Below are 27268 nucleotides of genomic sequence, written 5' to 3'. Positions count from 1 at the left end.
AGAGTTGGCAAAAGTGCAGACATCCTGTACTTAAGTAGAAGTACAAATGCTATTAGTAAAACGTACTTCAGTAAAAGCTGAAGTACTGATTCAACGTCTTTACTCAAGTAAAAGCAAAAATGTACAGGCTCTCAAATGTACTAAAAGTAAGAAAGTAAAAAGTTGCTCTTTGGAGGATTGGCTGAACTTTGTGCTTTATTAACATAATGATAAAATAAAATAGATTAGGATAGATAGATAAAATAGATGGGAATACAAACTTTAGGCTATTTTTAATTCTACTTATCCTCAGCTTGAACCAAAAGAAAAAAAAATCTTTGTTTTCTGTTTCCTACAGAGCCAATGTCTGATTTAAAAACATAAAGACTTTAAATTACCAGTTTATTAAACCCCACTGGAGCAGTCCGTACCTTGAAAGCTAAGCTCTCTTCTTTCTCTCCCATCCTGTCTTCCTTATCTTTCTCCATCTCTGAGTGACTTTAGCTCTTTTTTTTCTCTCCCTGTTAAACAGAGCAGCTGGACCTTTAGCCAGCAACACACTGTGAGACAAACGCCACACAAACAGTTTGTATGTTGCTGTCACTGATAGAAAAGTTCATTTGAAAGACCTAACGCTTAAAAAAGTCACTGTCTTTATTTATACTCGCTCCTGTTCAGTAGGGCTAAGTGTTGTGGCAATAACAACAACAACAACAACAAAAAGCACCTTCACACTTTTAACCCCTGAGTTTGGTACACACATCATCTGTTTTTATGCCACATCCTCTGGTGATTAATAAATGAACAGGACCGCCTTTTATGTGTTTCTGTTCAGGCTCAAATCGGTTTAAAGTTTGGATGTTCGCAGTGAGGAAATAGTACCTCCCCCCAAATGCGTTACGTGCCTGTTTTGAAAATGTAAGGAGCAGAAAGTACAGTAAGTAAAAGTAGGAGTAAAAGTAAAAAGTAGTAAAAAGAAAATACTCAAGTAAAGGACAGATATCTGAAAATTGTACTTAAGTACAGTACCAAAATATTTGTGCTTTGTTACTTACCACCTCTGGAAACAATGCAATTATATACAATAGACTATCAGGATGAGGCTTCCTTGCCACTTTAAAATATGTGATTGCAGACAGCCTGGGCAGCTTTAAAGCGGACTTAATGTCTATCACAGAGTCACTGCCGTTCTATTGGGCTCTGGCACTGTCTTTATTATGTTTCATGCAGAGTCTTTCCTAGTGTATATTTGAGGATGAAGACCACTCTATTTCACAATTTTTTATGTGATCGTCTTACTCAGAGAGACCTTAAACAGGCACCAGTTGGAAGTGAGTGCTGTTCATGCTTGAAAACCCCCCCAATGTGGCTGAATTAAAATAATTATGCAAAGAGGAGTTGACCAAAAGTCCTCCACAGTGATGTGAAAGACTCGTTGCTAGTTATTGCAAACACTTGACTGCAGTTCTTGTTTCCAAGGGTGGCACAAGCAGTTATTAGGTTCAGGGGCCAGTTACAGTTTTACTCTGACGTGGAAGTCCTGTAAACGGTATAACAGCCGTGTGTACTGATGTGTGGAAGGAGTCAGTTTTGAAAAAAGAGAACATGTTTTGAGTGCTGTTTTTCATTTTGGCAGTGAGTCTGTGTGTGGAGGTTTGTGTGTGGAGTTTTGACAAAGCAGTTTTTGTTTTGAGAAACTGAGCCACACTTTCTGGAAAAAAATTTTAACTTTTGAGGCGAAAAAAGAAACAGACAAAATATATTTTTTCTTAAAAAAAAAGATGTAGAATTCTACCTCCGGACTCTTCTCTGTGGACGGCAGGTGGCGCTCTCGGGTATCGCCACTCTGTGTTTTGTTCCGGTAGCGCTTCCGGGTTCTAATGTTTACATCTGGGAGCAGCTACAAAGCACACAGTTTGTTTTCCAGGCTAATGAAAACCTTCTTGCACGTTAAGAACAGCATGTTTTCCAAGTGCTAGGACCTGTGCACAGTCACGGTAGGCCCTCCATGACGAGTGCTGTAATTATTATGTCACGTGTGTTGTGTTTTAACACGTCAGCTAACAAATGTAGCAGGCTCATTCATGCTAACCAGCTAACGCTAGTTGAATTAATCTGTAAACAAAATCATGTTGGAGTGTAAAAACTATCCGGGACCATTGTCACGGTTTTTGTTTTATCGGGGGCTTAAATCAAAGGTGCTACGGCTTGATTGGCATTAGTGTCCTGTTAACTTTATCCATGGATGGAGTTCCTGTGTCATCAATGTTAAAGATTTCTTAGAAAAAAAGATTAAACGTATCCCAGAAGATGTACAGATGGACTGATTATGTTCTTTAAAGTAAGACGAAGGTTTCAGAGAATATTAAATGAGGTTAAAAAAAATGTTGTATTTATTATACAGCTGTTTTTTTATGAGGGGAAAAACCTCATTCTGCCCCATGGACTCACCGACCACTTCATTAGGTATAGCTGGTCGTTGACAGATATCTAATCAGCCAATCGCGTGGCAGCAACATAGTACATTTAGGCATGTAGACATAGCCATGAGGACGTTCAAACTGAGCATCAGTGACGTGGCTGTTGGCGGCAGATCTGCTGGTCTGAGTATTTCAGAAATTGTTGGATTTTTCCACAGAACCATTGCTAAAGTTTACAGAGAATAGTTCAAAAAAGTGAAAATATTAAGTGAACAGCAGTTCTCCAGGTGAAAACACCTTATTGATGTCAGATGTCAGAAGAGTTTGGCCAGACTGCTTCAGGCAGATAGTAAGACGATGGCAACTCAAACACCCACTCGCTACAGCCAAGGTATGCAGAAAAGCATCTCTGAACGTTGAAGCAGATGGGCTATAGCAGCAGAAGACCGCACGGATTGTCACTCCTGTCAGCAAAGAACAGGAAAATGAGGCTACAATTTGCACAGGCTCACTAGAACTGGACAATAGAGGAGTGAAAAACATTTCCTGGTCTGAATTTGACATAAAAAAAAAACATGAAAATCATGGCTCTGTCCTACTTTGTATCAAAAGTTCCGGCTGCTGGTGATGGAGTAAAGGTGTAGGAGATATTTTCTTGGCACACTTTGTGCCCCTTAATAGCAGCTGAATATCACTGAAATACCACAGCCTACCTGAGTATTTCTGCTGACCATGTCCATTTCTTTATGACCATAGTGAATGCATCTTCTGATGCCTGCTTCTAATAGGATAATGCACCATGTCACAAAGCTCAAACGATCTCAAACTAGTTTCTTGAACTGGACTAAAATTACATCCACAGTCACAGAGTACTTTTGGGGTGTGGTGGAACAGTAGATTCACATGATGGGTATGTAGCCAACAGTCTGCAGCAACTGTGTGATGGTTTCATGTCAGTATGAACCAAAATCTCTGAGTAAAGTTTCCAGCACCTTGTTGAATCTATAGCAAGAAGAATTATGGCAACTGAAGGACAAAGAGGTCCAACCTGCTACTAACATGGTGTACTTAATAATAATAAAAAATAAAGTGTTTGGTGAGTGTATGTACACGTTGATCCACGCTTCCTGCCTCCTTCCTCCTTGTTTGAATGATGACAACATTTCATAAGTTTTTACATTTTACAACTGGTTCTGGTTCTAAATGAAACTTTGGAGCAACATAATAAACAGGATTGATCAATTTGTAGTTAAAGTAAATAGTCTGCGGTACCTTGCTTGACAGAACATATAAATTTTTCTGTTGTTGGCCATAACAAAATGTAATTTAATCTTTAGTAAATGAAATCTCATTAAAAATAGGAAATGGGTTAAATATTTCTATATTTCCTGATGATTTTGCTTTTTTAGAAAGCCAAAACTCTTTGGTGAGCACAAAATATGCACAAAAAACCCTGATATGTACCTGTGGTTGTGTTTAAATGGAACTAAAACTCAGAAATGCTAAATATTTTAAATATTTTATTGTTTATTACACTGACACAGGCAGCCTTCACGAAATCAGCTGCTGACAAAAATAACAGTAAATGATGAAGAAGAAAAGTAGACATACAAGGTCTTCTGAGACGCCGCAAAAGCTCAGCAGGACGCCGATGCCAGTGGATGTCACCAGTGAGAAGAGGTCACCTGGAAACAGAGGGCGACCTCGGAAGACTGCCGCTGTAACCACAGATAGTTTCTACCTGAATGACTGTGCAACAGAAAAGACCACCGATGCAGACTTCAATGTGACGACAGTCGAAGACGCCCAGAAACATCCAGAGACTAAGTCCAGATCTTCAGGTTAGTGGCTCACTACGCCCGTTTTAAACACAGAAAGTTGATGTTAGTGTAAGCTATTGTGGGATATTTGTCATGTGATTCTCAAACTATTTAACTTGGCAAAGCCAGTGCTGACATCGAGTGCAGAAAAAACAATGTTACGAGCCTCTAGTCAGAGGTAGATCCTGTGTGTTTGGCACAAACCAAGTAAAATAGAGTATACTGTATATTTCTCTGTTAATGTGGACACTAGTAAATTGTATTATTGGAGCACTGTAAGATGAAATCAAGTTGTGATGCCCCCTCAGGTAGACTCTCTGCTGCTGTCTGCCGGCTTTGTCACGGGAAGTTTTCTCCGCGCAGCTTGCGGCACGCCTTCAACAAATGGCCTCGGGATTCCCTCAGTATTGTAGACGAGGAGTCAGACGCCGTGGCCCAGTCACCGCTTCTGTTCCACACAGACTTCCAAAGGCTGGTCGGGGTCCAGGTGGACCGTGACCCTCGGCTTTCGGAATTTATTTGCAAGAAATGCCATGCAAAGTTTTATAAGTGCCAAAGCATCCTGATCCGGTTTCTGCAGAGAGTCAATCTCCCGCCTGTGGGGAAGGAGAACCTGAAAAATCAGTGAGTCAATAAAAAAACAAATATATCTACCTGAGGGTGACTGTAAAGTGTTTTTACTGCAGAAAAACATGGGGAAGTGTTTGTGTCTGTTTCAGGAAGAATGCAAAGGGTCCAGAGTCCTCTGTAAACCATTGCTCATCAAGTAAGTAAAACATTACTTCCTCACTCCATCTTGCTGAAGTTCCATAAGTTGAACTGTTTTAACAGGCTCTTCTGTTTTCTTCAGCTCCCTCATCCTTTACCTCAGACACAAAGTGCCTCCACAGTCTGGTGTCCTGGGCTCATCACCACGGAGAGGCCTGCCGCTCCTGCCCCGACCTGAAGGAGGTGCTGGAGGGCCAGTGCCTGGGCGCCATTAAGGCTGTTTGGGGTTGCGTCAATGGTCACAGATACATCATGGACACTCACCGCAGCACTACCTCCAACCAGTGCTCCAGCAACAGAGCATTAGGGAGTGGGAGGGGTGATGGAGCAATGTCAGAGGAGGAGGAACAAGAACAAGACGGCGAGGAAGACGAAGAGGAGCAATCTGGCGGGAACGGAATGACCTCATCGAGAAGTACTAGTACTGTGGTTCAGCGCAGTCCACCTGCAGCAACGGCTCAGACGCAGAGCTCAGCGCCTGATGACTGGACGGGCGACAACGAAGGTGGGAATGCTTACAGTCGTTCAGACTAACACTGAGACTACCGGTGTATCAGCCCTCTTCAGTTCTTTCAAGATGTTTTATGTTGTACAATAAAAGACTCGCACAAGATCAGAGATAAAACCCCAACAATCAGATAATCACTGTGCTCAGTGATGGGCAGCCACCTCCTTTCGATGTGTAGGAGCAGCAGCTTTACTCTGAGCACCTCCCGGGTGGCTGAACTTCTCACCCTGTCTCTAAGGGAGAGGCCAGTCTCCCTTCAGGGGAAGCTCATTTCTGCTGCTTGTATCCGCGATCTCATTCTTTCGGTCACTACCCACAGCTCGTGACCATAGGTGAGGGTGGGAGGTAGATCGACCGATAATTGAGAGCTTCGTTTTTACATTCAGCTCTCTCTTCACCACAAGGCTGAAGAGGCTGAGGAGTATGATCCCCCTATAGTTGGAACACGACCTCCGGTCCCCCTTCTTAAAACTGGGACCAGGAGTCCCAGCTTTAAGAGGAGTTTTTTTTTTTAACTCCCTCAGTGACCTCGCCCCTGGAGATAGGTGAGTCGTCCCCCTTGTCCCAAGACTCTGCTTCCTCCATGGATTAAGGAGGTCCTAGAAGTATTCCTTCCAGCACTCGACAATCTTCTCAGTCAAAGTCAGCAGCGCTCCACCAGCACTATACACAACGCAGGTAGAGCACCGCTTTCCCCTCCTGAGTCGCCTGACTGTTCACCACAATCTCTTCGAGGCAGTCCAGAAGTCTTTTTCCATGGCCTCGCTGAACTCCTTCCACACTCAGATTTTTCCTTTATCCACTGCTCGAGCTGTGTTCCGCTTGGCCTGTCGGTACATATCCCACAGGCTAACCAAGCCTGATAGGACTCCTTCTTCAGCCTCATGGCTCCCTTCACCTCTGGTGTCCACCATTTGGTTGGGGGATTACCACCACAACAGGCACCAACCACCTTGCAGCCGCAGCTGAGTGCAACGGCTTCGGCAATAGACGTGCTGAACATGGTTCATTCAATTCAATTTTATTTTATTCATATAGCACCAAATCATACCAACAGTTGCCTCGAGGCGCATTTGGACTCAGTGTCCTCAGTCTCCCTCGGGATGCTGTTGAAGATCTTGCAGACCATCTGCACTTAAATGTTCATATTTTTTATTTTCATCAAATAAAAATATATGATTGACTCACATCAGCGTGTCTGAATATCGGTTCATTTTGAAGAAATGAGAATGAGTGTTTCCAGGAAGATAAAATATTAAAGATGTGTATTCATTTTTGGAGACTCGAGACTGATGTGCACAGACATTCCAGCTGAAATATAGAAAATACTTTTTCTTCTTCTGCACATACTGAAACCCATGTTAAGACCTCATCATTGCTCATATTAACATTTTCTCCTCCTCTCTCCTTCAGATTACACAGGTCACGAGGAGGCCTTGTCTCCTGCTCCGGGTCAGCTGGAGGACAGAACTGCTGGCAGTGATCTTTCTGACAGGTTGGTCCCACAGTTCATATTTACTGGTGGTTTGGCAATTATTAGAAATTGAAATTTTTCTAATTTTGTGTTTGTGTGTGTCCAGGGTCATCTCTGAAGATGAGTTTGATGAGGGTAGAAAAGGAGGGCTGTCTGATGAGGAGTTTGAGCCATACTCGGAGAAGAGGTGGGTGCAAATAGAAAAGATGGGCCTGCTATGGTGAAGTAAAGGGAGTGGAAACACCGCCTTATCTCACTATCTGTTATCACCGGTCTACGGGGCCTTTAGTGTAGATCAGCCTGTGAATGTAACACGATAACGGCCGATGTAGATTTGATTAGTTTAGTGTTAAGTCTTGCCAGTCAGCAGCTGTGCAGGCTGTTATTATGAAGCCTCTAAGTTTGGATCTCCATTGATATACAAGCAGCATGTAAAGAATCACAAGTCTTTAAAAGGTTTGCTGACTGGCCACAGTCACAGTTACACTCTGACAATAAAGGGTAAAAGAAAGAAAAAACCTTTACTACAGTAAAAATGAGAAGCCTGTGCCTGCTACCACACAGCTGCTCTATAATGAACCTCAGCTGTGCACATACATCAGGGCAACAGGCTCATGTTTCCTGGTTGAGCTGTTAATTTGCTCTTTGGATGGGACAGTGACCACCTTTGCAGTTACAGAATATGTTCCATGTCTTTCTCTCATAAGCTCTCACTGAATTTATTTTCCCCTTATCCTTCTAGAGCCCACAGGGTCAACGTCCCAAACAAGAGAAGAAAAAGCTCAAAGGCCCCAGAGGAGCCCAAAATCAGAAAGAAGCCTGGACCCAAGCCAGGCTGGAAGAATAAGTTCAAACCTAAGGGGTACGTGATGCAGCTTCCATTAAGGTCATTTTCAGCTTGGGTGTAGTTTATTCTTTGCTTCAGTTTTTTTTTTAGAAGAAATGCAGATTAACAATCTGTGTGTTTCTTTTTCAAAGGGAGGAGCTCCCCAACATCTACAAGTGTCCATATCAGGGTTGTACGGCTGTCTACAGAGCTCCCGATGGTCTCAAGGTCAGAATTCACTGCTCACTGTTAAATGAAGCCACCTTCAGTTGTGCATGTTTCCGTGCACTAGTTTTGATCTCCTGTATGAATAATCTTGGCTTGCTTTTCTTTAAAAATTTGGGATAGCGGTCTCATGTGACTGGAGAAATGCTTCTTTATTAAATATTGTTTAACTGTTTTCAGCAAGGTGAAACAATTCCTGAGCATAGCGCTGTCAGAGGTCTGTTTACTGCTAACTATAAAGTGAAATGAATTAAATATGTATGAATGAAATAAAAACAGATGAGATTGATTGTTGCAGATTGGTAATAGTATCAGAGATTAAAGATTAATAATGAGTTATTTCCATTTAAAATGAATTGTCCTTGACTGAAGGCAGTTAAAATGAATGAGAGCAAACGTGCTCTGCCTTCATCTGTATATACGACTGATTGTGTTCCTGTTTGCTGACTTTTTAGAAACACATCAAGGAACATCACGAGGAGGTGAGGGAGCGACCGTGCCCTCACCCTGGCTGCAACAAGGTTTTCATGATCGACCGCTACCTGCAGCGGCATGTCAAGCTCATCCACACAGGTGAGATGTCAGGTTTGACTGACTTTCTGGCTTTCCAGCTTTAGTCATCCAGCTTTGAGTGAGAAATAATTCGTTATAGCTGTTTTTATGCATGCTTTTCACATTTAGGCTGTTTCTGAAGAATGATACACGAATCTAAAAGCTTCCTCAGACACGTGGAACGCAGTACTGATGTTACTAAATCAATCATTTCCATTTCTAAGCATTTATTGTTAGCATTGCATAAATTAATGTTTATAAAGATGTTTTTTTTAACCTTACTTTAATGTCTGAATTTGTGGTTCATGCTCGTCGTGTCTGTGTGCTTCCAGAGGAGAGGAATTACATTTGTGACCAGTGCGGTCAAACCTTCAAACAAAGAAAACACCTATCAGTTCACCAGATGAGGCATTCGGGGGCCAAGCCACTACAGTAAGTCCTTTAACATTTTTGTAGCTCATGAGCCGTCAAGCTCTTTTGGTGGCTTCAGATTGATTTTACAAACCTTTAATTGCTTCCTGTTTTCATCACAGAACCACAGAATATGCTTTCAACTGAACAAGTCATATATACCATCAAATGTATGCACATAGATTTATGTATCTCCAAGTTGGGAGATCATCTTGCTCTGGTGCATCCTGCTGACAGACGGTCATACTGGGATCAAGAGTTTGATAGCCAAGTCAAAGTTTCAGCCTATTTATCTCTCCCCCTCAAATTCAGGGATTTGGAAAACATTGATAGAACAACGAGATCAGTAAATGCCCTTTTTGACTGATATCAGAAAACGGGCCTCATCATCGTTTTTCTGGAACTGTTTTTACAGTATTTCAAATGTTTAGTCACTACAATTTTATATGGAAAGTGATGAGCTCGGAGCCTAGAGACCAAAGTCGTCTTCTGTTATTGGAAATAAATCTTTGAAACGAGACTTTCAAGTGTCAAAATAAAATAGAGAAAAATAGTGGCACAAGAACTGAGCCCTGAGGAATTCCATAAGTGAACTGATAAGAGGACAAACAGAAATTCACTTTTTTGAGAGAGCGAGAGGAATGAAACCCATGTTTCCCAGTTTAAAAGCCAGAACCCCATCAGGAGAAATGATAAATGCTTTTGTTTTTTCCTCCTATCAGATGTGAGGTTTGTGGCTTCCAGTGTCGCCAGCGAGCATCACTGAAATACCACATGACCAAACACAAAGCCGAGGCCGACCTGGAGTTTGAGTGCTTGATGTGCAGCAAGCGTTTCGAGAAGGCCCACAACCTGAACGTGCACATGTCCATGGTGCACCCGCTGACACAGGCTGAGGCTCAGAGGGGCAGCGGGCAGCAGCAGCAGACATACCCGGACCTACACACCATCACGCTGACCGGGGAGGTGGTTCAGCAAGAGCAAGACAGATGACAGAAGGAAGTCTTGATTCAAGGCAGAGATACTTGAACTGTGGCACAGGACCCAGAAACAAAACAGCAATGTAGCACGGAGTTTCATTTTAGCATCAGCAGTTGAGTTTTCATCCAGTGTTCCTTCACACTGACGCTCATGACCTTCTTAAGACTTTTCAGCCGATTTGTTGACGACACAGCAGAAAAGACATTAGGTAAGAGTTCAGTGTCAAAGCAATGTTTCTTTACATTGTGCAATTAATATAACGATTCATGAGTTATATCAATTACCTGATATTCAAATCATCCATCTTCTGCAACAAACACATTGCTTCCTGTAACTGTTTCCAGAATAAAACGGATTGTTTATTTGCTTTTATTGTGAAAGAGCAGCAGTAGGAAATGTGAGGCTGGCAGTCAGGATGAGTATATGGAGTGGTTCACCATATATCATATTAAAAGCTAGTACAATTATGACTCTGTGAAATCTGAGGATAATAACTTGAAAAGAGAACAGTACGGTGGCCCTGAGACCTCAACGCACTCATCACGCTGACTCTTGAAAGATAAAACAACCAAAAATTCCAAATACTGAAAAAGATGCTGCCAAGTAGACCAGACAGAAATATTAGAATATGAACTAAAATACAATTTTACAGTAAGTTAAATCAGATGTTTTACACTGCTGCTCACAGTCTGACAATAACTGATTTCGTAGGCTTTGTGAGTAATCAGCTGTTAAGACCACCGTGTTGTTAATCTTGAATACCTTCATTTAATATCTGACATTCACATTACTGACTGTGTAACCGGCTTAAATGCAGCTGTAATACTGAGACCTTCTCTTTGCCTGATCCAAGTAAAGCGTCTGTATGTGCTGCAATTCCAGGAAGTTTTCTTATCGGCTCACTGCTTTTATTAAGTTATTACAAATCAAAGTCTTCTTTTGAATTGTAGCATTGAAAGGGCTTCAGGTGTACATGTGTGTAAGAAAGCGTGTAATGTGTAAAAAAAAGAAGAAAAGAAACCCCCCAGTGTGAATAAAACAGGTTTTCTTTTTACAAAGCTGAGTCTGAACAGTGCAGTGTTTCCACGTGTTTCTGTTGGAGGGAGGGTTGGAATATTAGCGTGGAGAGATCTCGGTCGATTAGAGGAAGTCCATCTCTGGGCTGGAAGGCTCGAGCTGCACAGACAGCGCCGCTGCCAGCTCCGGGTCCAGTTCTGCACTCAAGGATTCCAGCTGGACCGAGAAAACCACAAGCAGATAGGCGGGACAGGAAGGAGATATGAAGGTGTGAGACAGGTGTGAAAGGGGCAACGGGTAATATACATGCTGATGCACCTTCTGCTCACCTGTCGGAGCTGCCCCGAAGAGAGTAAAGTCAGAGGCGTTTGCGAGATGGCTCTCAGAAGAAACTGCTTGGTGCGGCCAAGGATGTGGGAAGGCTCCGCCTACCAAAAGAGATGATGAACGTGAGTCCAGAGCAGTGTGCCAACTCCAATACTGCCATATGACCAGTTAGAAGTTAGAGTACAAACCACCAGCTGCTTCTTAGAGGATTCAGTGTCCAGTGATTGAGTGTTTCCTTCCAGGAAGAGCTGCAGCATGCTCAGGTAGCAGACGATGGCAGTATGGAGGAACCCTGGACAACGCACAGCTCTCTGTAGGAGCTCGGCGCTTTGCAGGAGCAGCAAACTGATCGGCCACGAACACAAGGAAATTTAGAAGGTACAACAGGTACAAATAAGAGGTGAGGTTGGAACTTCCATCTTGTCACGTTTGTGTGTTTTGGCCTGTTGTCGTTCCTAATGCGATGGTGTGTCAGCTTTAGTGCAGAGCAGCATTTAATTTATGTGGCATTCATGAATCAACCTAGCTGTTTGCAAGGCCCCACCTCCACTAAGCAGCTGCAACACTCACCTGCAGAAAGCCCACGGCATTAGTTTTGTAAAGTCATCTGACGTCACCATGGTAACCGACTGATAAATGCTTTGCTCTAGAATTGAGTGAAAAATAAAAACGCAGCACATCAGTTCAACCACATCAAATTCAAATCAGATTTAAAAGATGACCGGAGCACCAAGCTGCTGTTCACTTTACCGCTGGACTTAAAGATGAGCAGCCAATCAGGAGAGTCCATCAACACAGCCAGGAGCTCTGTGCATAAAGCCCGGCCTTCTTCATAGCTCCTCTCCTAGAGGAAAAAAAACCATGCACGTTATAAAACACAGACAGAAATAACAATACAGTCTTGTCTTTTCCTCTTCAATTTATTTTCCATTCATATCCGTTTCCCTCCTATCCCAGCTCTCATTGGTTGACGGGCAGGTGCTCACATGGACACAAATCCATAAAAAGGACTTTTATACACGCAGAATATCAAAAGCAGCACCAGGGTCCAGAGGTTGGGGTCAAGACCATACTGCTAATAAAATATTGTTATCCTACAAATTGAAATAAAATAAGCAATTATCATATTTAAATTGCTAATGTTATGTTCATATAAGTTGTGCATGTCTTCACAGTCAGTTCCTGTGTTCCTGGACTGTTTCTGTGTAGGATTCGTGGAACAAAAACAGACTAGACAAATGCATTGGAAAGACCTGTTTCCACTCTGAGAACTTGTTTATGAGTGTGAATGTTGCACAGTTCTAAATTCCAGCATTGTTGTTTAGGTGGTCAGTTACCTGAGGATATAGCAGTGTTGTCAGGTGGTCGTTAACGCACAGGAAAAGAAGGAAAACGAGCACCTGGAAGCAGAAACACAACAGCATTTTTGAAAAAGTGACTGAAAGCTTTGGAGACCAAATAAGCAGGATGGAGATGGGCTCAGTCAGACAGTGAACCTCTCAGTGTGATACTTTTGTTCTACTCTTCCCTTAATCAGAAGTTTAGATTTATATAACTTTCATCCACATTATTAGACTTTTTACCTTTACCCACTGTAAAACTGGTTCTATTATGTTGTAATCAAACTGCCTGTATGTGAATTGTATATAATAAATTTAAATATAGCAGCCGAATTAACAGCTGCTGAGAATGACTTCATAAAACCACCCAACGTCAGAAAAGGGCAGCAGCTGCAAGTCTTTTGTTGCTGTTGATTGGCTAACTTTGGATGCTCTGTTCAAAAGAGCACAGTGGATTTGTCTTATTAAACAAACCCTTTCAGCTCCTCTCACTTCTTTTAAGCCAGCTTTCGTCTGAGTGGCTGGTGGTGGGTGGGGCTTCTGAAGAATTCACAGTCTTTTGCCCATTAGATAGAATTAGATGGTGCACTAACTGTGAAAAAATGGACAGCATGCAGAATTAGTTTTATGCTCTTACCTGTCTGTATTTGGAGTCTCTGTCTGGTCGCAGGAAATTCAAAGCAGCTTTGAAGCTCTGCTTGTTTGCCTCACAGCCTCGCCAGACACGATGAAGGCTGGCCGCCAGCAGCAGAGCTGCAGCTGGAGGCATCTGCAGCAGCTGGCCTTTCTCCAAACTGCAGAGCAGATAGAAAGAAGAACTTTAACATGGGGTTTCTGTAGGGTTCACCAAGATAATTAGACACTTTTGAGAACTATTATAACCAAAGGAGGATTCATTTAATATGTTTCACCATAAGTGAAAAGCAACAAGCATTTATGTCTGCATCACATTTAAAGGACTACGCTGCACTAATGCAGCCACAACAAACCCCATGAAGCTCATGAAGGTGGCTGATACGAAGAAAAGTGTGCAAAGCTGTTACAGACATCAAGGCAGTCTAAGATGTGAACATATTTCATGTGACTTGTTCAGGTGTGAGCAGCTGTGAGGAGGTGTACATAATTTGCTGACAGTGGTTCATGAAGGAAGCGTTACCTGCAGGCCCAGTGCTGACATTCCGTGAGGAGCTGCAGCTGCTCCGGCAGCGTCTGTTCATCACACAGACGACGCCACAGTGACAACAGGACCGGACGGAGACGCTGCCACCAGTGCTGCACACGGACACACAACAAAGACGCTATATTCCTGTCATGTCTCTACACAACATCGCAGGCTTCACACAGGCTCTAATAGATCACTGATCTGTGATTCCAGTGATAAAAGATTTTAGGACTTTCTAAATATTGAAGGTGCCAAATGTGTTCAAAGGCATTTTAGTCAGAATGAACAGACAGTACCACTGTGGAGATCAACAAAACAGGACATTGCACGCTGATCTGAGACCAGGCTTTGTTGACTTCATATGTTGGTTGTCCACAACGTACACTGGCACCTAACAGACCCTGGAGAGGAAGCACACCTCTCAATAATCTCACAAGCTCACCTAAAGGTACAACCTGTATGAACTTTAGATTTCAGAAAGATTCTTACTCTCAGGAAGTGTGCAGTTATCTTGCAGGACAGCACGCCTGCTGGAGAACACGCTTTCCTCTAGTGCATGAACAGAGGGGAGTGCAGGTGAAGAAAGAGGTGAGCATAAAAAGAACTTTTTCCAGCCAAACATTTAAATCAGATTAATAAAAGACATTAAATGAGCTGCTCACCTGATGCTGGTTGATGTGTTCTATTAGCCTGTTGCAGCTCAGTGTTGTTCCCCCTCCATCAGTGTTTACTTTAATCAACAACACAGCTGGAAGAGCCAGGAGCACTCTGACACACACACAAACAGTAATTCAGTGGATTAACAATCGCAATGAGCCGACACGTATCGCAGAACGAGTGTGCCAACAATACCCCATCAGCCTTATACAGCCCCCCCTTTGGCCACGCCCCTGCAATGCCTCCCTTCTCATATTTAACAGCGTACCTGTTCCATGTATGCAGCAAGCGCTGCAGGCTGACGTCAGTGCTGATGCTCTGTGAGGTCACTGTAGAGGAGCATCTCTGAAACAACACCTCAAACAGGAAGTCACCCACACCAGCTCTGCTGCCATGGCTGCCAGACCGCTCCATCATGTCCATCTCATAGACAAGCTCCTGCACATACACAAGCACGTAAGTGTTATTCACTAGTTTAACTGAAGTCACACAGACTGTACACTAATGAGTAAAACACAACATGGAAGCTGATGACGCTCCAGAAGCTGCTGTGCAACTTCTGTGTACGAGGGCTTTTATTTTTTCTGTTTTTACGTCTAAAAAAAGACAAACTTTACTACTACTGATATTTCTGCTTGTTCTGCAGAGTGAAGTGTGACACTTAAGGGATTTTTACCCATTCTGTAGCCATTTTTCACAAATCCACGCTCTTTAATTTTCAGGGCTTTTATTTTTTATTCATTGAGCATTCAGAATTTTTGTTGCATGTTTTTTAAATCAAATAAAAGGCTAAGATTATATTATTTTATTATAAGAATATATATGTAAGAAGATCACTTCACTAAAATATTTTTCTTGATCACAAAATGTTTTGTGTGAAGTTGCTAGCTTTAATACAATATACCTCAATATAAACATTATTTTTACCACACTTTATTAACTATAATGTCTACACAGCCCATCCATATGCTATTGCTGCAGAAATGGGGGGGAAAGGAACTTTTCAAAGTTACGTATCATTTTTTATAGTCATGAATACTTTTTTTAAATTTTACTACCTGTTTCACCAATTGATAAAACTGCAGAAACAGTGATAAACATTAGCATATAAAAGTCCAGATGGTGTTACTGATACACAGCAGTTTGACTGTTATACAGAAACAAAGCAAAACCGCCTTCTTTTTTTCCATATGTAATAATTTCTTAAATATTACATTAGATTCTTTGTTTTTACCAGGTTTATAATAAACAAGCTTTTCCGAGTGGTGCAGTTAGTGTACACGCACCTGGAGTCGGGACAGGATGTCTGGTAAGCAGGTTCCTCTTCCTGGCACTCTGTGCTGTTGTGCTTCCAGGCTCTGCCAACTGCTGACATCAAACATGCACACATGGACACAAATCCATAAACACTGTTTGTCAGGTTAACTGAACTTTTCCAAGCTCTAAAAGAGGTTTTTAAGTTACCACAAGCACTTTGCCTCTCCCACCGCGCCCTTCCTGACTTGAAGAAACATTTTTATTTGGGTTCTTGTCAAATATCTGACAGGTTCATTTTAAGGACTTCGCACATTAATGTTAACTACTAGTACCTTAACTGCTGGTCCATGATGGCATTAAGCAAATGAGAACAGAGGTTTTTCATGTCTCCTCCGCAGCCTCCCTGCTTCTCTGGACGAGTCAGATAGAGCTCCATGCAGGCCCACTGCTGATACTCCTGACTGCAGAGAGGAACAAATAAATAAAAGCAGGAACCCAAACAACTTTTTTTTCCTTTAGAGGTGCAGGGGAAGAAATTTCATCACAGAAAGAAGTATTTCAGATTTTAAGTTGACCAATCTCTCCTTCAAAGTCCTCTTCTGCACCTCTAGACCACCACAGCTTCAGTATTTTTGCTTGAAAGTCCTCTGCACAAGTTTGAGGTCTGCGGTGAAACAGCTGATTTGCAACAGGATCATAAAATTAGCAGCACCGCTTCAACCGATCTGTACGTGCATAAGGATTCATCCTGGAAGTGGAGGCTGGGCCAGTAGGGCATGTTTTTTTGCCTTTTGTTTCATTTTAAGTGCAGAGTTTCTAAACTTTAGATTAAACTTCCTATTGCTTTTTATGGCATAGATTTTATTTTCTAAACTCACACGGTGTGTTTGCCGTCTTACCGTTCAGCGTCAGGCAGGGCGTCCTCACTCCTCAGTACTCTCAGCTCATTAGCTAACCATTCTGAGAACAATAACTAGACAGACATAAGGAGACTTCATGATTATTACATCAATACAGCTACTCCATGAATCATTTTCTACATGCACTCAAACACCTGTGCTCATTAATGCAAACAATGTTTGCACAGGTGTGTGTTTAATGGAGAAACAGGGGACCCAGCACAGACCTGATACTGTGGTATCTGTCTGAGCTGCTGGAAGGCAGCGTTCCTCCACAGATGCCAGGCCGTCTTCCTCCAGGTGTTGTTGGAGTCAGTGATGCTGCTCCACAGCCCGGTCTGTTTCTCCTCCAGTTGTTCACTTAGCCCAGCATCAGCTACAGTTCCTCTGGCTTCAGGTAACAGTCGTGGGATGAGGTACAGAAGCTAAATACAAACACAGAATAGTATAAGTAGGTTTAAGTAATGAAAGGAGGGAAGGCCCAGAAAGCTGGTTAAGACTGACGATACACAGAATGATGTAATAAAGGCAGGAGGTGTTTTTAATGAGTTTTAAGACTTTATTCTATATCGCACTTTGTTTATTCGGGCTGTTTGTTTGGCTTTATTGATTAAATAAAAGGTACAAATGCAAGCACTGAGCAAAGAAGTGGTTTGCACTGTGACTGTGCAGCGTCTGTCATGATATTTGCATTTGTTCCGCTTCTTTTTACACAATAAAATCAAAACTTTGCACCGCCCTCATTTCATAGCCAAGGCCAAGCAAGTGTGGAGGAAACATAAGCTCATTATAAACTATTTGATCACATGCTTTTATTTCAGCTTCTCAAAGGCAGGGTGCGAGGTAGTTCTGCGTTTCTGTTTTATTTTATTGCAAGTCTCAGTTTTGGACACATCTGTTTTCTAGATTTAGCCCTCAAATTTAACCCTGTGCTTAAAGGTGACCCATTATGCTCATTACCAGCTCCATGTTTTTATTCCTGTGCTGCACTAGAATTGCTTTGTGTTGGTTACAGTTAAAAGAAAAATTCCTTATTTGTCTCTTTTCTGTGACTTTGTGCAGCCCCTTAGGTCACACTCTGCCAGAAACCAGCTGCTTTACATCCATTAAGGCCACCTTTGACTCTTTACCCAGTGACAGCCTATAATGAATTATCATCAAAGCTCTTTTTCTGAAAAGAGTGATTTCTGTCATATTTCATACCTGCTTATAGAACAAAATGTTCGGGTTTGCATCAGAAATTAGAGCGAGTACTTTATTCTAATAGCCCTCAAACCACATCTTTGTTGATATATACTGAGGTGTCAAAACTTGTCATTAAGGCTACTGGGCAAAGTCATCAAATGTCATCTTTATGGGGGAAAGAGTTAAGACAGCTTTCGTCTGATTGGCTCAGTGGGTGGGGCTTCTGTGCTCACAGTCAGAGCTGTGAGTCTAAAATGGGCAAATTAGGGATATCTAATATTTAACAGTAAAAGTTCACATAGATTACTTTACATACACAGAAATCTTTAATTAAAAGTTTCCAAGAATATGAGCATCCATATTTGTCGCAGTATGTATATGACAGGAAATAAGAAAAAGCATAAGACAAACAAACGGCCACCAAGAAATTATTCTGGAAAGGTTTGCATAAATTCTGGAAAGAAAAGCAATAAGCAAACCTCATTACTTAATCACATGTCAAATAAAAAAGGTTACCTTCTTATAGAGACTATGGGGGATACAGTCCTGCTGTTGAGGCAGTGAGTCCTCTCTGCAGATCCCATAACAGACAGCTGCTACACACAACCTGGACATCCACAATGAGCCAAATCACTATTACTGAACATATATTGTAGATGTAAAGATGTGGATTGTATGCATGGCCAATCCTTGTTAGTTACAGGTGCAGGACATTATCATTAACAAAGGAATTAAATATGATATCCACATACATTAACCAGTCAACTTTCTCTGCTGTAGGCACATAAAGAGAGCATGCAATCATTAAAACGCTCCATTAAAAGTCAACATCCATGCATGGAAAGCCTCACCTGGCACAGAACAGCATGTTGGCGTGTGTGCTGCAGGACAGCGCCAAGCTCAGAGCCTCTTCAGCCGGCACTGGCTCAAGCCGAATGGGCAGCACCAACTGAACCAGAGGGCCACGAGACACCAAGGAATACAGGTGGACCAGGAATGCTGCCAGGCCGAGTATATGGGCAGCATTCAGCGACAGCCACTTCACATAGAAGAATAAAAAAACTTTTTTTTTCTTAAGCATGAGAATAAAATTAAAAGTCCACGACACAAAGTGAAAGTCAGATATAAATAGAGGGAATAAATGTGGGTTTATGCACCTGGTTGTGAAGCAGGTCCCAGAGTCTGTGTATGAGGCTGGAGAGGAGCTGTGTGTTACCAAGCAGAGCGCTCACAAACCTCGAGGCCCATGGGCTTTGTCTAAAGATGCAAACAATTAGAGCAGCAGCAATTAGTCGACTGAAAGGAAACTGGTTAGGATGTAATTTGACGACCAAATATAACTTTAATTTATTGTTTTCTATAGCTCTTTATTAGGGGTGCAACAATACTCGTATCGATATTGAACCGTTCGATACAGTGCTTTCGGTTCGGTACGCATATGTATCGAACAATACAAAAGTTGTAATTTATTTTATCAACTTTCCTTCTGACGATGCTGTCTGTGTTGAGCGCTCAGTGAATCTGCATTCGACTACTCCGCCTAGGCTGCACTGTCGAGCGCAGATCCACTGAGCGTTCAACACAGACAGCATCATCAGAAGGAAGAGCACAGGGCAAGCTAGCGAGACAGAAGTTAAGCTCTCCTTGCAACATGGCAAATTGAACCTACCCCACCCTCATTCAGATCTGGCGTTTGGAATTATTTTGGTTTTCATGTGACATATGACCCTGAAGGTAAGCGCGTCATGGACTAAAGTAAAACAGTATGTTGGGTGTACCACGCAATGCTCAATTACATGGGTGGGAACTAGTGTGTTAGCGCAGTTAGCTCGTTAACGTGTTGGCCGTCTAGCCCCACGCAGGGGTAGCTCGTTAACGGAGATTTGCCGTGTTGTGGCGTTAACATCATTTCAACGAGATTAACGCTGACAGCACTAGTGGGAACACAACGAATATGACTGCACATTTACGCCGACATCATCCTAGTGCAAAGACAAGTGGAAGCAGACAAAAACAACAAGCGTGCATGCTACAAACTTTACCCGAGTCATTTAGACAGCCGTTAGCACATGATTCTCCTTATGGGGACCTGCTATGTTTAATATTGTGGCGAGCTCAGACAAGGAGGAGACGGAGGTATCGTTTGGTCTTGCTTCCCGTGAGCCAGCCAGGAAGCACAGCCGTTTATTGACATCTGCAGAAGAACACTGCCGCTAGCTAACTGCTCAGCGCGGCAACCGCACAGCAGCAACAACAACAACACCACACAGGGCGCCCTCTGACCCCGGAAGGACACACCGTCGCAGCGAGAAGGCGTCACCCGTCACTATGGCAACATAAACAAAACATAACTGTGCAAACAGAACCCCGAACAGCCCTGACCCGCTACATAGGCCCCACCTAAGGGGTCAGTCGTCCCCGACGACCCCATTACCCCACACAAAGTCCTGCAAATGTCCAGGTGCCTTCTTTTGGCGCACCGGCCGGACACGACTGGCGGGGAAAAGTCACTCGGGTCAGAACATGGGGTGCCACCATCATCCCACTTCTGACACCAATGTGGCGAGCTCAGACAACGAGGAGACGGAGGTGTCGTTTGGTCTTGCTTCCCGTTAGCTAGCCAGGGAGCACAGCCGTTTATTGACATCTGCAGAAGAACACTGCCGCTAGCTAACTGCTCAGCGCGGCAACCGCACAGCAACAACAACAACAACAACACACAGGGCGCCCTCTGACCCCGGAAGGACACACCGTCGCAGCGAGAAGGCGTCACCCGTCACTATGGCAACATAAACAAAACATAACTGTACAAACAGAACCCCGAACAGCCCTGACCCGCTACAATATGCTGCTGAGAATATAGCCCAGAAGAAGCGGATAGTATAGCTTTTATTTCGGAAAGAGCCATTTCTCTGTAATAAACTCTCTTTTCCAAAGATGAGTGATTCCTCAATCAGATACAGGTGTTACCGCGCCAGATCCGCGGCCCCGAACCGTAGTAAGGAAACCTCTGGCAGTTACTTGAAGGTTCCGTAACTGACTCGTAGCCGGCAACAGCTTACTATACAGGTCAACTCCGCTAGCAAAAAGATCGAAGGAGGCGTAGGAAACTGCTTCACCGAACTTTATTTCTTCTCTAAGGCACGAACACCGCGTACAGTGGGCTGAAACAGTTTACTCACAGCGAGCAGCGCCGACACAACTCTGGCTGTCGAGGGAGTTATTATATTCCTTTTATTTATTTTCTTTTCGTCTCTTCTGTAGCTAACCGTTACTTTTTCCCCTTCTCCGCTCTCTCTCTTCACACACACACCAGGCAGTCCCGCTACACACATCCCGAATACATTTCCCATCAGGCTTCATCCTTAAAGGGCCATGCCTGTAAAGGCAGGGCTCGCAAAATCGCTAGCCCGACGTCCCGGGGCTAGCGATTTTTCCAGTCGGGCTACCAAAATCTATCTCTGCCCTGCCCGTTGGGCTATTGTAGGAAGGAAAAATATATGTCAATGCTTTTGCATTCTTTCGGAAATGTAGCTGGGTAATTATGTCATTGGCATCGGTGAGCCACTGTCAATATGTGACATATTGAAATCGCGTTTGAATTTGCGCTTGTTCTTTGCTTTCACTTTGCAAATGTCCAGGTGCCTTCTTTTGGCGCACGGGAAAAGTCACTCGGGTCAGAACATGGGGTGCCACCATCATCCCACTTCTGACACCAATGTGGCGAGCTCAGACAACGAGGAGACGGAGGTGTAGTTTGGTCTTGTGTTCTTGTGCAGTTTGCCACAAACGAAATCATAGACCCCCTATACTTGCTTCCCGTTAGCTAGCCAGGGAGCACAGCCGTTTATTGACATCTGCAGAAGAACACTGCCGCTAGCTAACTGCTTAGCGCGGCAACCGCACAGCAACAACAACAACAACACACAGGGCGCCCTCTGACCCCGGAAGGACACACCGTCGCAGCGAGAAGGCGTCACCCGTCACTATGGCAACATAAACAAAACATAACTGTACAAACAGAACCCCGAACAGCCCTGACCCGCTACAATATGCTGCTGAGAATATAGCCCAGAAGAAGCTTATAGTATAGCTTTTATTTCGGAAAGAGCCATTTCTCTGTAATAAACTCTCTTTTCCAAAGATGAGTGATTCCTCAATCAGATACAGGGCTCACGAAATCGCTAGCCCGACGTCCCGGGGCTAGCGATTTTTCCAGTCGGGCTACAAAAATCTATCTCTGCCCTGCCCGTCGGGCTATTGTAGGAAGGAAAAATATATGTCAATGCTTTTGCATTCTTTCGGAAATGTAGCTGGGTAATTATGTCATTGGCATCGGTGAGCCACTGTCAATATGTGACATATTGAAATCGCGTTTGAATTTGCGCTTGTTTTTTGCTTTCACTTTGCAATCACGCGAACTGTGTATGTCACACAGTGGAAATTTGTATTTATCTTGTATATTGTTTTTATTCTGATTTTTAGTGTTTATTTATGAGTGTTTTATTTGCATGGTTTTATTCTGTTTCTATTGCATGGTTTTTAGTGTTTTATGTGACATGGTTTTTATCCACTGTGGACTGGCTGCACATGGGACAAATTAGCTGATAGGGACCACCTGCTGAGGCAGGGGTGTGTCCAGAGGTGGCCTATCAGCTGTGTAAAGACCTTTTAAAAACAGGCTAGCTGAGCACTGAAGAGAGAGGCTGGAAGGTTAATGCGAGATGGCCAGTGTGATGCGGCGACCAAGTCCTGACCTCATGGAACGGCAACAGTAAGAGACAACGCGTGTGATTGGCAGCAGGGCAGAGGTTTACCTCTGCCTGCATTTGTGAGTAGGGTCTCTACTGTTGTTTACTGGGTGCAGCTGGATTGGGAGAGGGTCACCATGGCCATGAGCCAGGGCCGCTTCTGGGACCATTGTTCTGGCCCCTATTTGTTATGTTGCAGGACACCGACGCAAGGGGAGCTGTGGCGGTGGTCACATTATGGATTCGGGTGCAGAACGCAAGCCGGGCTGGGAAGTGATGGGCCAGCGGAAGGACAAGAAGATGGGTGGCTCTTTCTTGTCTGCTGAAGACGGGGCTGGCGTGGACTCTGCTCTAAAGGAGGAATTCCTGGCCTGCTGATGGACCCATAATGAACATGTGGCCTAATTATAGCAAGGGGGGTTTTAGTGAATGTAGAAAATGGTAGTTTTACGGGTTTTAGAATTGTTTTTAGTAGAGAGCAAACATTTTATTACATACATTTTAAGGGTGTTTTTATTTGTGCTCCCTGGCCTAGTAATAAACTGTTTCTGATCAGACCTGCTTCCTCTCTGTGCCTGTGGTATCTGACTCGCTTGCTCCCCCTTGTATTTTAAAGAATCTTTCTTTTTAGCGTGACATTCTGGCGCGACCGCTTTAGTGTTCGCCACGCGCTACATGTATAGAGAGCGAAAGCACTGATTGGTGAGTGATGATAATTTGCGCACCAATTCCTCTGACATAGTCTTATCAATCGTTAGCTTACTATGCAAACATGACAAGTGAAATCTCCCGCAGCAAGCTTAAACATATGAGAGGTTGATCGCGCAGAGAATCGCTGACCGTTATGTGTGTGTGTGTAAAAGTAGCAGGATATATATTTCAGTTCTGCTGAGCCAAATAAGACAGGTCAGGGTGAAGAAGTGACAGCCAAAGAAAAGCTTACCACAAAACGGAAAAGTTATGACAAATCAGACTATAAGGCAAAAAGAAAGTGCAGGTTTATGGTTTCATGGACAAAAGAATTTCTGTGGCTGCAATATGACGAGCTATATAACCAGGGCTGCACATAAGTGGTCCGCAGGTGCGCATTCGCTGTCAAAAAAAAAAAAAACGCGCACAAGATATGAAGTTGCAACGCGTGTTTGCGTACATAAGATTTTCTGGAGGAGGACAGACATTTGTTTAGAACTCTTAAAGATGTCGAAGAAGCTCCTTTAAGCAATTACTTTGGTGTTCCTCCACCTCCAAACAAATGTCAGAAGGAGTCCGAACCACAAAAGAAGCACGTATTCTCGGAAAAGTGGTTGCAGGAGGTGAGCTGGCTTCAAACAAATGATGAACGCACAGAGATGTGGTGCGGAATGTGCTGTGAAAATCCCACTCTAGCGGACAAAAACAGTGCTTTTTATATGGACGCAAACGTGCGTTGCAACTTCTTATCTGGTGCGCGTCTTTTATTTTGACAGCGAATGCGCACATGCGACCACTTATGTGCACCCGTGTAAATAACATAATGTTCTGCCGGGTGTGTTGTTGGTTTTCTCTCGATTTCTGAGTCGACAAGCGCCTTTGTTACTGGGACCAGTCATTTTAAGAAAGGCCCCCATTAGAACCCATGAGAAATGCAAGAAATGCATTATTGCTCAGTCTGCAATATCTTTCCCAGAACAAACACCAATTGCAAATAACATACTAAAAATAAACCTGAAAAATCTGTTTAGAACAGCGTACTATGTTGCAAAGAGTGAACTACCACTGGCAAAATGTAGCAGTCTTTGCAAACTTCAAAAAGCAAATGGCCTAGATCTTGGTTCCACTTGTCTCTTACCCGTGACTTCAGTGGAAATTTCAAATTCAGGATCTGACACAGACTGATTCATGTCCTACACAGTTCTTACAAGTTCATAGAAATTTCTGTTCAATTATAGCCAAGTATTTGAGTTGATGATTGTAATTTTTATACAATGTTGTAATTTGTGTTTCAACAATTTTTTGATTAATGTTTTGTTTCCTTTACAATATTATACTTTAATGTATAATATTGTAAAGGAAACAAAACAGGAAACAAAACATCAATCAAAAAAATTGCTCTCTTTTTTATTCGGGCTACTTATATTTATTTTGGGCTACCAAAAACTGAAGAGTCCCTGCCCGAAGGGCTACCAGGGATTTTGAAATTTTGAGAGCCCTGAGATAGATTTATTTTTTTAATTACTTTTGTTTCAGCAACATTAAATTTAAAAACTGTACTTTTGAGTTAAAATATATATTTATAATTTTAATAAATGACAAATTAAAAAGGCATGAACATTTTTTTTGTATCGAAAAAATATCGAACCGTGACACCAAAGTATCGAACCGAACCGAACCGTGAATTTTGTGTATCGTTGCACCCCTACTCTTTATATAAGAAGACTCTGAAGGTGCCCTGGACAAGGTTTTATTTACATCTTGCAGAGGTCAACTTTCATTTTACAGGCACTAGTTAATATTTTGGCCTTTTAATTGGACAACACAAAGGAGACACATGTTGGTTTTATCACACCTTCAAATCAGTCAGAATCAGGATTCCAGATTCAGTGTTAATGATTAGAACCTATTTAGAAACTTGCTATCTGTTATTGCAAAGCTCTATTAAAGGCTTTGAGTCTGGCAAGGCATTTAAAAAGAGCTCAGGATTATTTAAATATACGATTTGCAACTTTTCCTGAAAGTTCCTACTCACTTATTCGGAGGGTTTGATTTGGAAGAATTTAGCAAGCACTGGCAGAAGTTTCTTAGGATCATATTGACAACCTGAGAGAGAGTCAATAAAAATGCATACTAGTTAGCACACACATACAGCAAGAGGGCTGCTGATTTATAGACTTTCATCAGTGCGTACTTTGACATGGAGCTCGGAGGATGGAGGAGCGTCAGTGTGAAGACTGATGACCTTTTGTCCAATCGGATCGTCGGGACGACCAGGGAAGATGACACTGAGCGTGTGTGAGATCCTGGACAGCTGGGCCGACATGTCTGAGGACACGTGAGTGTTGAACAAACTGTGGAGGAACCTGAAGGCCTAACACAGGCTAAGCCTTCATCAAAACTATTTTGTATACTTTTTCAAACGTACACATCATTCAGTAGCTGAGCCTTTATAACAGACACTCACTTCCTGAGGGTCTTTGATTCACATACTGTGGCGCCATCTTGTGGTTCACAACACAACAAGCCAAAAGCAGCAAACAAAACAAAAAAACTCTTTATTAGAGTGAAAAAGGTGGAATAACGTGGGGTATGCTTTAGGACAGGCTTTAGGACAGGCCTGCCTTCTGACTGACAAGTCGGGGCCCTTTGCACGGTGAGGCATCTGGAGGCTTCACAGTGGGACATTATTAACCAGTGGGCAACATTATTTTGGCTATGCCCATTTCTTATGTACAGAATGTGTACTTGTTGTTTAGCCCTCTTCTTTTTGTAAATCCGAAGTATTATATATGAGGAACCCTATAATTAGGCTCAAATTAGTTTAATTTGATGTTTAGCAACTACATCAAGGAGTTTAAACTATCAGCTAAAATATTACTAACCAAATGAAAGTACAGACCTGAAAGTGAGGTTTGTACGCATGTTGCTTAAGTTTAAATGCCACAAATGAAAAGTATATATAAATAAATAGAGATAAGATCAGAAAGACCTAAGAAACTGGTCTCTGTGTGAATCTCTATTATACACTGGTGAAGGGTTTTCCTTGACAGAATATAAAACGTGTGAGTGAGCGCATGAACACCTTCCCACCTCCATCATTTCCATCAACGACAAGTTCTGCAAACTCCTGCAGCTGAACCTTCAGGACCTCCAGGGGGTCATCATTGCCGTCTGAACACGTAGCATTCACTGAAAACAGGAGATGAGGATCAGTTTCTGACTATGAGATTGTTGTATTATATGAAATAAGTGCAAAGCTGAGGCTGCACAGGTCAGCTGCTTATTATTTATATGTACAGGGCTCTCAGGGCTGAGAGTGTGGAGACAATTAAATATAATCAGCAATCAGTCTAACCTGTCACTCTCAAGCACAGCAGCTCAACTAACAGAGTCTCTGCAAAATTATACCCACGCGTAGACTGAAAAACACAAATCTGTCAAAAGGTGACAGAATTTATCGCACCGGTTTTCACTCATCATAGAGTGAAACCTCATCTTACATCTAATCTGACTTTCCCCACATAAACTCATCACACTGAGACATCAGTGAGTCAGTGTGATGAGTGCAGTGCTGAATGATCATGTGTGATGACACGCCTCTCTGATGCAGCAGGGATAAAATCGACTCAACACAGAGGTGTACATGCACACCCAAACCCTTCAGGGTCTGGAGACGAAAGCTGATGAAGCAGCGTTTAAAACGTGCATTCTCCGAATGCCCAGCAGAGGGAGACTACACTTGCTGTCATGAAAGTATGTTTTCATTGATGTTATTGATTTTTTTATTATATTGTAGTCAAATAAAAGATAAGTCACCATATCTTGTAACTTATGCTTGACCATTCGTTACAGGTTGGGGATTATTTTTTTAAAGTCAGAGGCAACAAAGTTTCCACAAGACTAGCCCAGCTGTTTGTCTTCATGCTTAAATTGGGAAATGAAGAAAGTCTCCAGCGTCTGTCTCTGGTTTGGACGTGCAGATCAGCAACCCTGCCGTTCTGTCTGAGCCAGCACAC

General features: G+C 42.8%; 2 protein-coding genes across 3 annotated transcripts in view; one reads left to right on the top strand and one right to left on the bottom strand.

The window, feature by feature from the left end:
- Positions 1 to 1834: 1834 nt before the first annotated feature.
- On the top strand, positions 1835 to 11022 carry znf276 (zinc finger protein 276). Its single transcript, XM_026172639.1, has 12 exons — positions 1835 to 1976; positions 3944 to 4240; positions 4528 to 4843; positions 4939 to 4985; positions 5070 to 5492; positions 6909 to 6990; positions 7076 to 7156; positions 7712 to 7831; positions 7948 to 8023; positions 8476 to 8593; positions 8905 to 9004; positions 9706 to 11022. The coding sequence occupies exons 2-12, from the start codon at positions 3985 to 3987 to the stop codon at positions 9974 to 9976; spliced, it is 1890 nt and encodes a 629-aa protein (XP_026028424.1). The 5' UTR covers positions 1835 to 1976; positions 3944 to 3984; the 3' UTR covers positions 9977 to 11022.
- Positions 10318 to 27268, bottom strand: part of fanca (FA complementation group A) — a 29286-nt gene continuing 12335 nt past the window's right edge. The window contains exons 21-42 of one of the 2 annotated variants that reach the window (XM_026172637.1): positions 26343 to 26441; positions 25444 to 25577; positions 25285 to 25355; positions 18966 to 19065; positions 18660 to 18847; positions 18325 to 18415; positions 16851 to 17048; positions 16624 to 16697; positions 16057 to 16185; positions 15754 to 15835; positions 14736 to 14905; positions 14473 to 14578; positions 14300 to 14359; positions 14107 to 14211; positions 13805 to 13920; positions 13286 to 13442; positions 12646 to 12708; positions 12059 to 12152; positions 11879 to 11954; positions 11497 to 11653; positions 11311 to 11409; positions 10318 to 11197 (exon numbers count right to left, since the gene is read on the bottom strand). In XM_026172637.1, coding sequence (XP_026028422.1) covers positions 11105 to 11197; positions 11311 to 11409; positions 11497 to 11653; positions 11879 to 11954; positions 12059 to 12152; positions 12646 to 12708; positions 13286 to 13442; positions 13805 to 13920; positions 14107 to 14211; positions 14300 to 14359; positions 14473 to 14578; positions 14736 to 14905; positions 15754 to 15835; positions 16057 to 16185; positions 16624 to 16697; positions 16851 to 17048; positions 18325 to 18415; positions 18660 to 18847; positions 18966 to 19065; positions 25285 to 25355; positions 25444 to 25577; positions 26343 to 26441 — 2462 coding nt within the window. In that variant the 3' untranslated portion in view covers positions 10318 to 11104. The remainder of the gene's footprint in view (positions 11198 to 11310; positions 11410 to 11496; positions 11654 to 11878; positions 11955 to 12058; positions 12153 to 12645; positions 12709 to 13285; positions 13443 to 13804; positions 13921 to 14106; positions 14212 to 14299; positions 14360 to 14472; positions 14579 to 14735; positions 14906 to 15753; positions 15836 to 16056; positions 16186 to 16623; positions 16698 to 16850; positions 17049 to 18324; positions 18416 to 18659; positions 18848 to 18965; positions 19066 to 25284; positions 25356 to 25443; positions 25578 to 26342; positions 26442 to 27268) is intronic. The other variant, XM_026172638.1, reaches the window with a different exon arrangement.

The sequence above is a fragment of the Astatotilapia calliptera genome, chromosome 7 (genome assembly GCF_900246225.1).
Source record: "Astatotilapia calliptera chromosome 7, fAstCal1.2, whole genome shotgun sequence".
In the NCBI taxonomy this organism is placed as follows: domain Eukaryota; kingdom Metazoa; phylum Chordata; class Actinopteri; order Cichliformes; family Cichlidae; genus Astatotilapia; species Astatotilapia calliptera.
Note: the sequence above shows the minus strand (reverse complement) of the source record. Positions and strands in the feature narration are given on the sequence as shown.

What these genes read in the sequence shown, in the direction of transcription:
- znf276 (XM_026172639.1), top strand. Translation starts at nt 3,985, where the DNA reads ATGATGAAGAAGAAAAGTAGACATACAAGGTCTTCTGAGACGCCGCAA. An exon ending in AAGGAGAACCTGAAAAATCA is followed by an intron (nt 4,844 to 4,938) that starts GTGAGTCAATAA and finishes TGTCTGTTTCAG; the next exon opens with GAAGAATGCAAAGGGTCCAG. An exon ending in AATAAGTTCAAACCTAAGGG is followed by an intron (nt 7,832 to 7,947) that starts GTACGTGATGCA and finishes TCTTTTTCAAAG; the next exon opens with GGAGGAGCTCCCCAACATCT.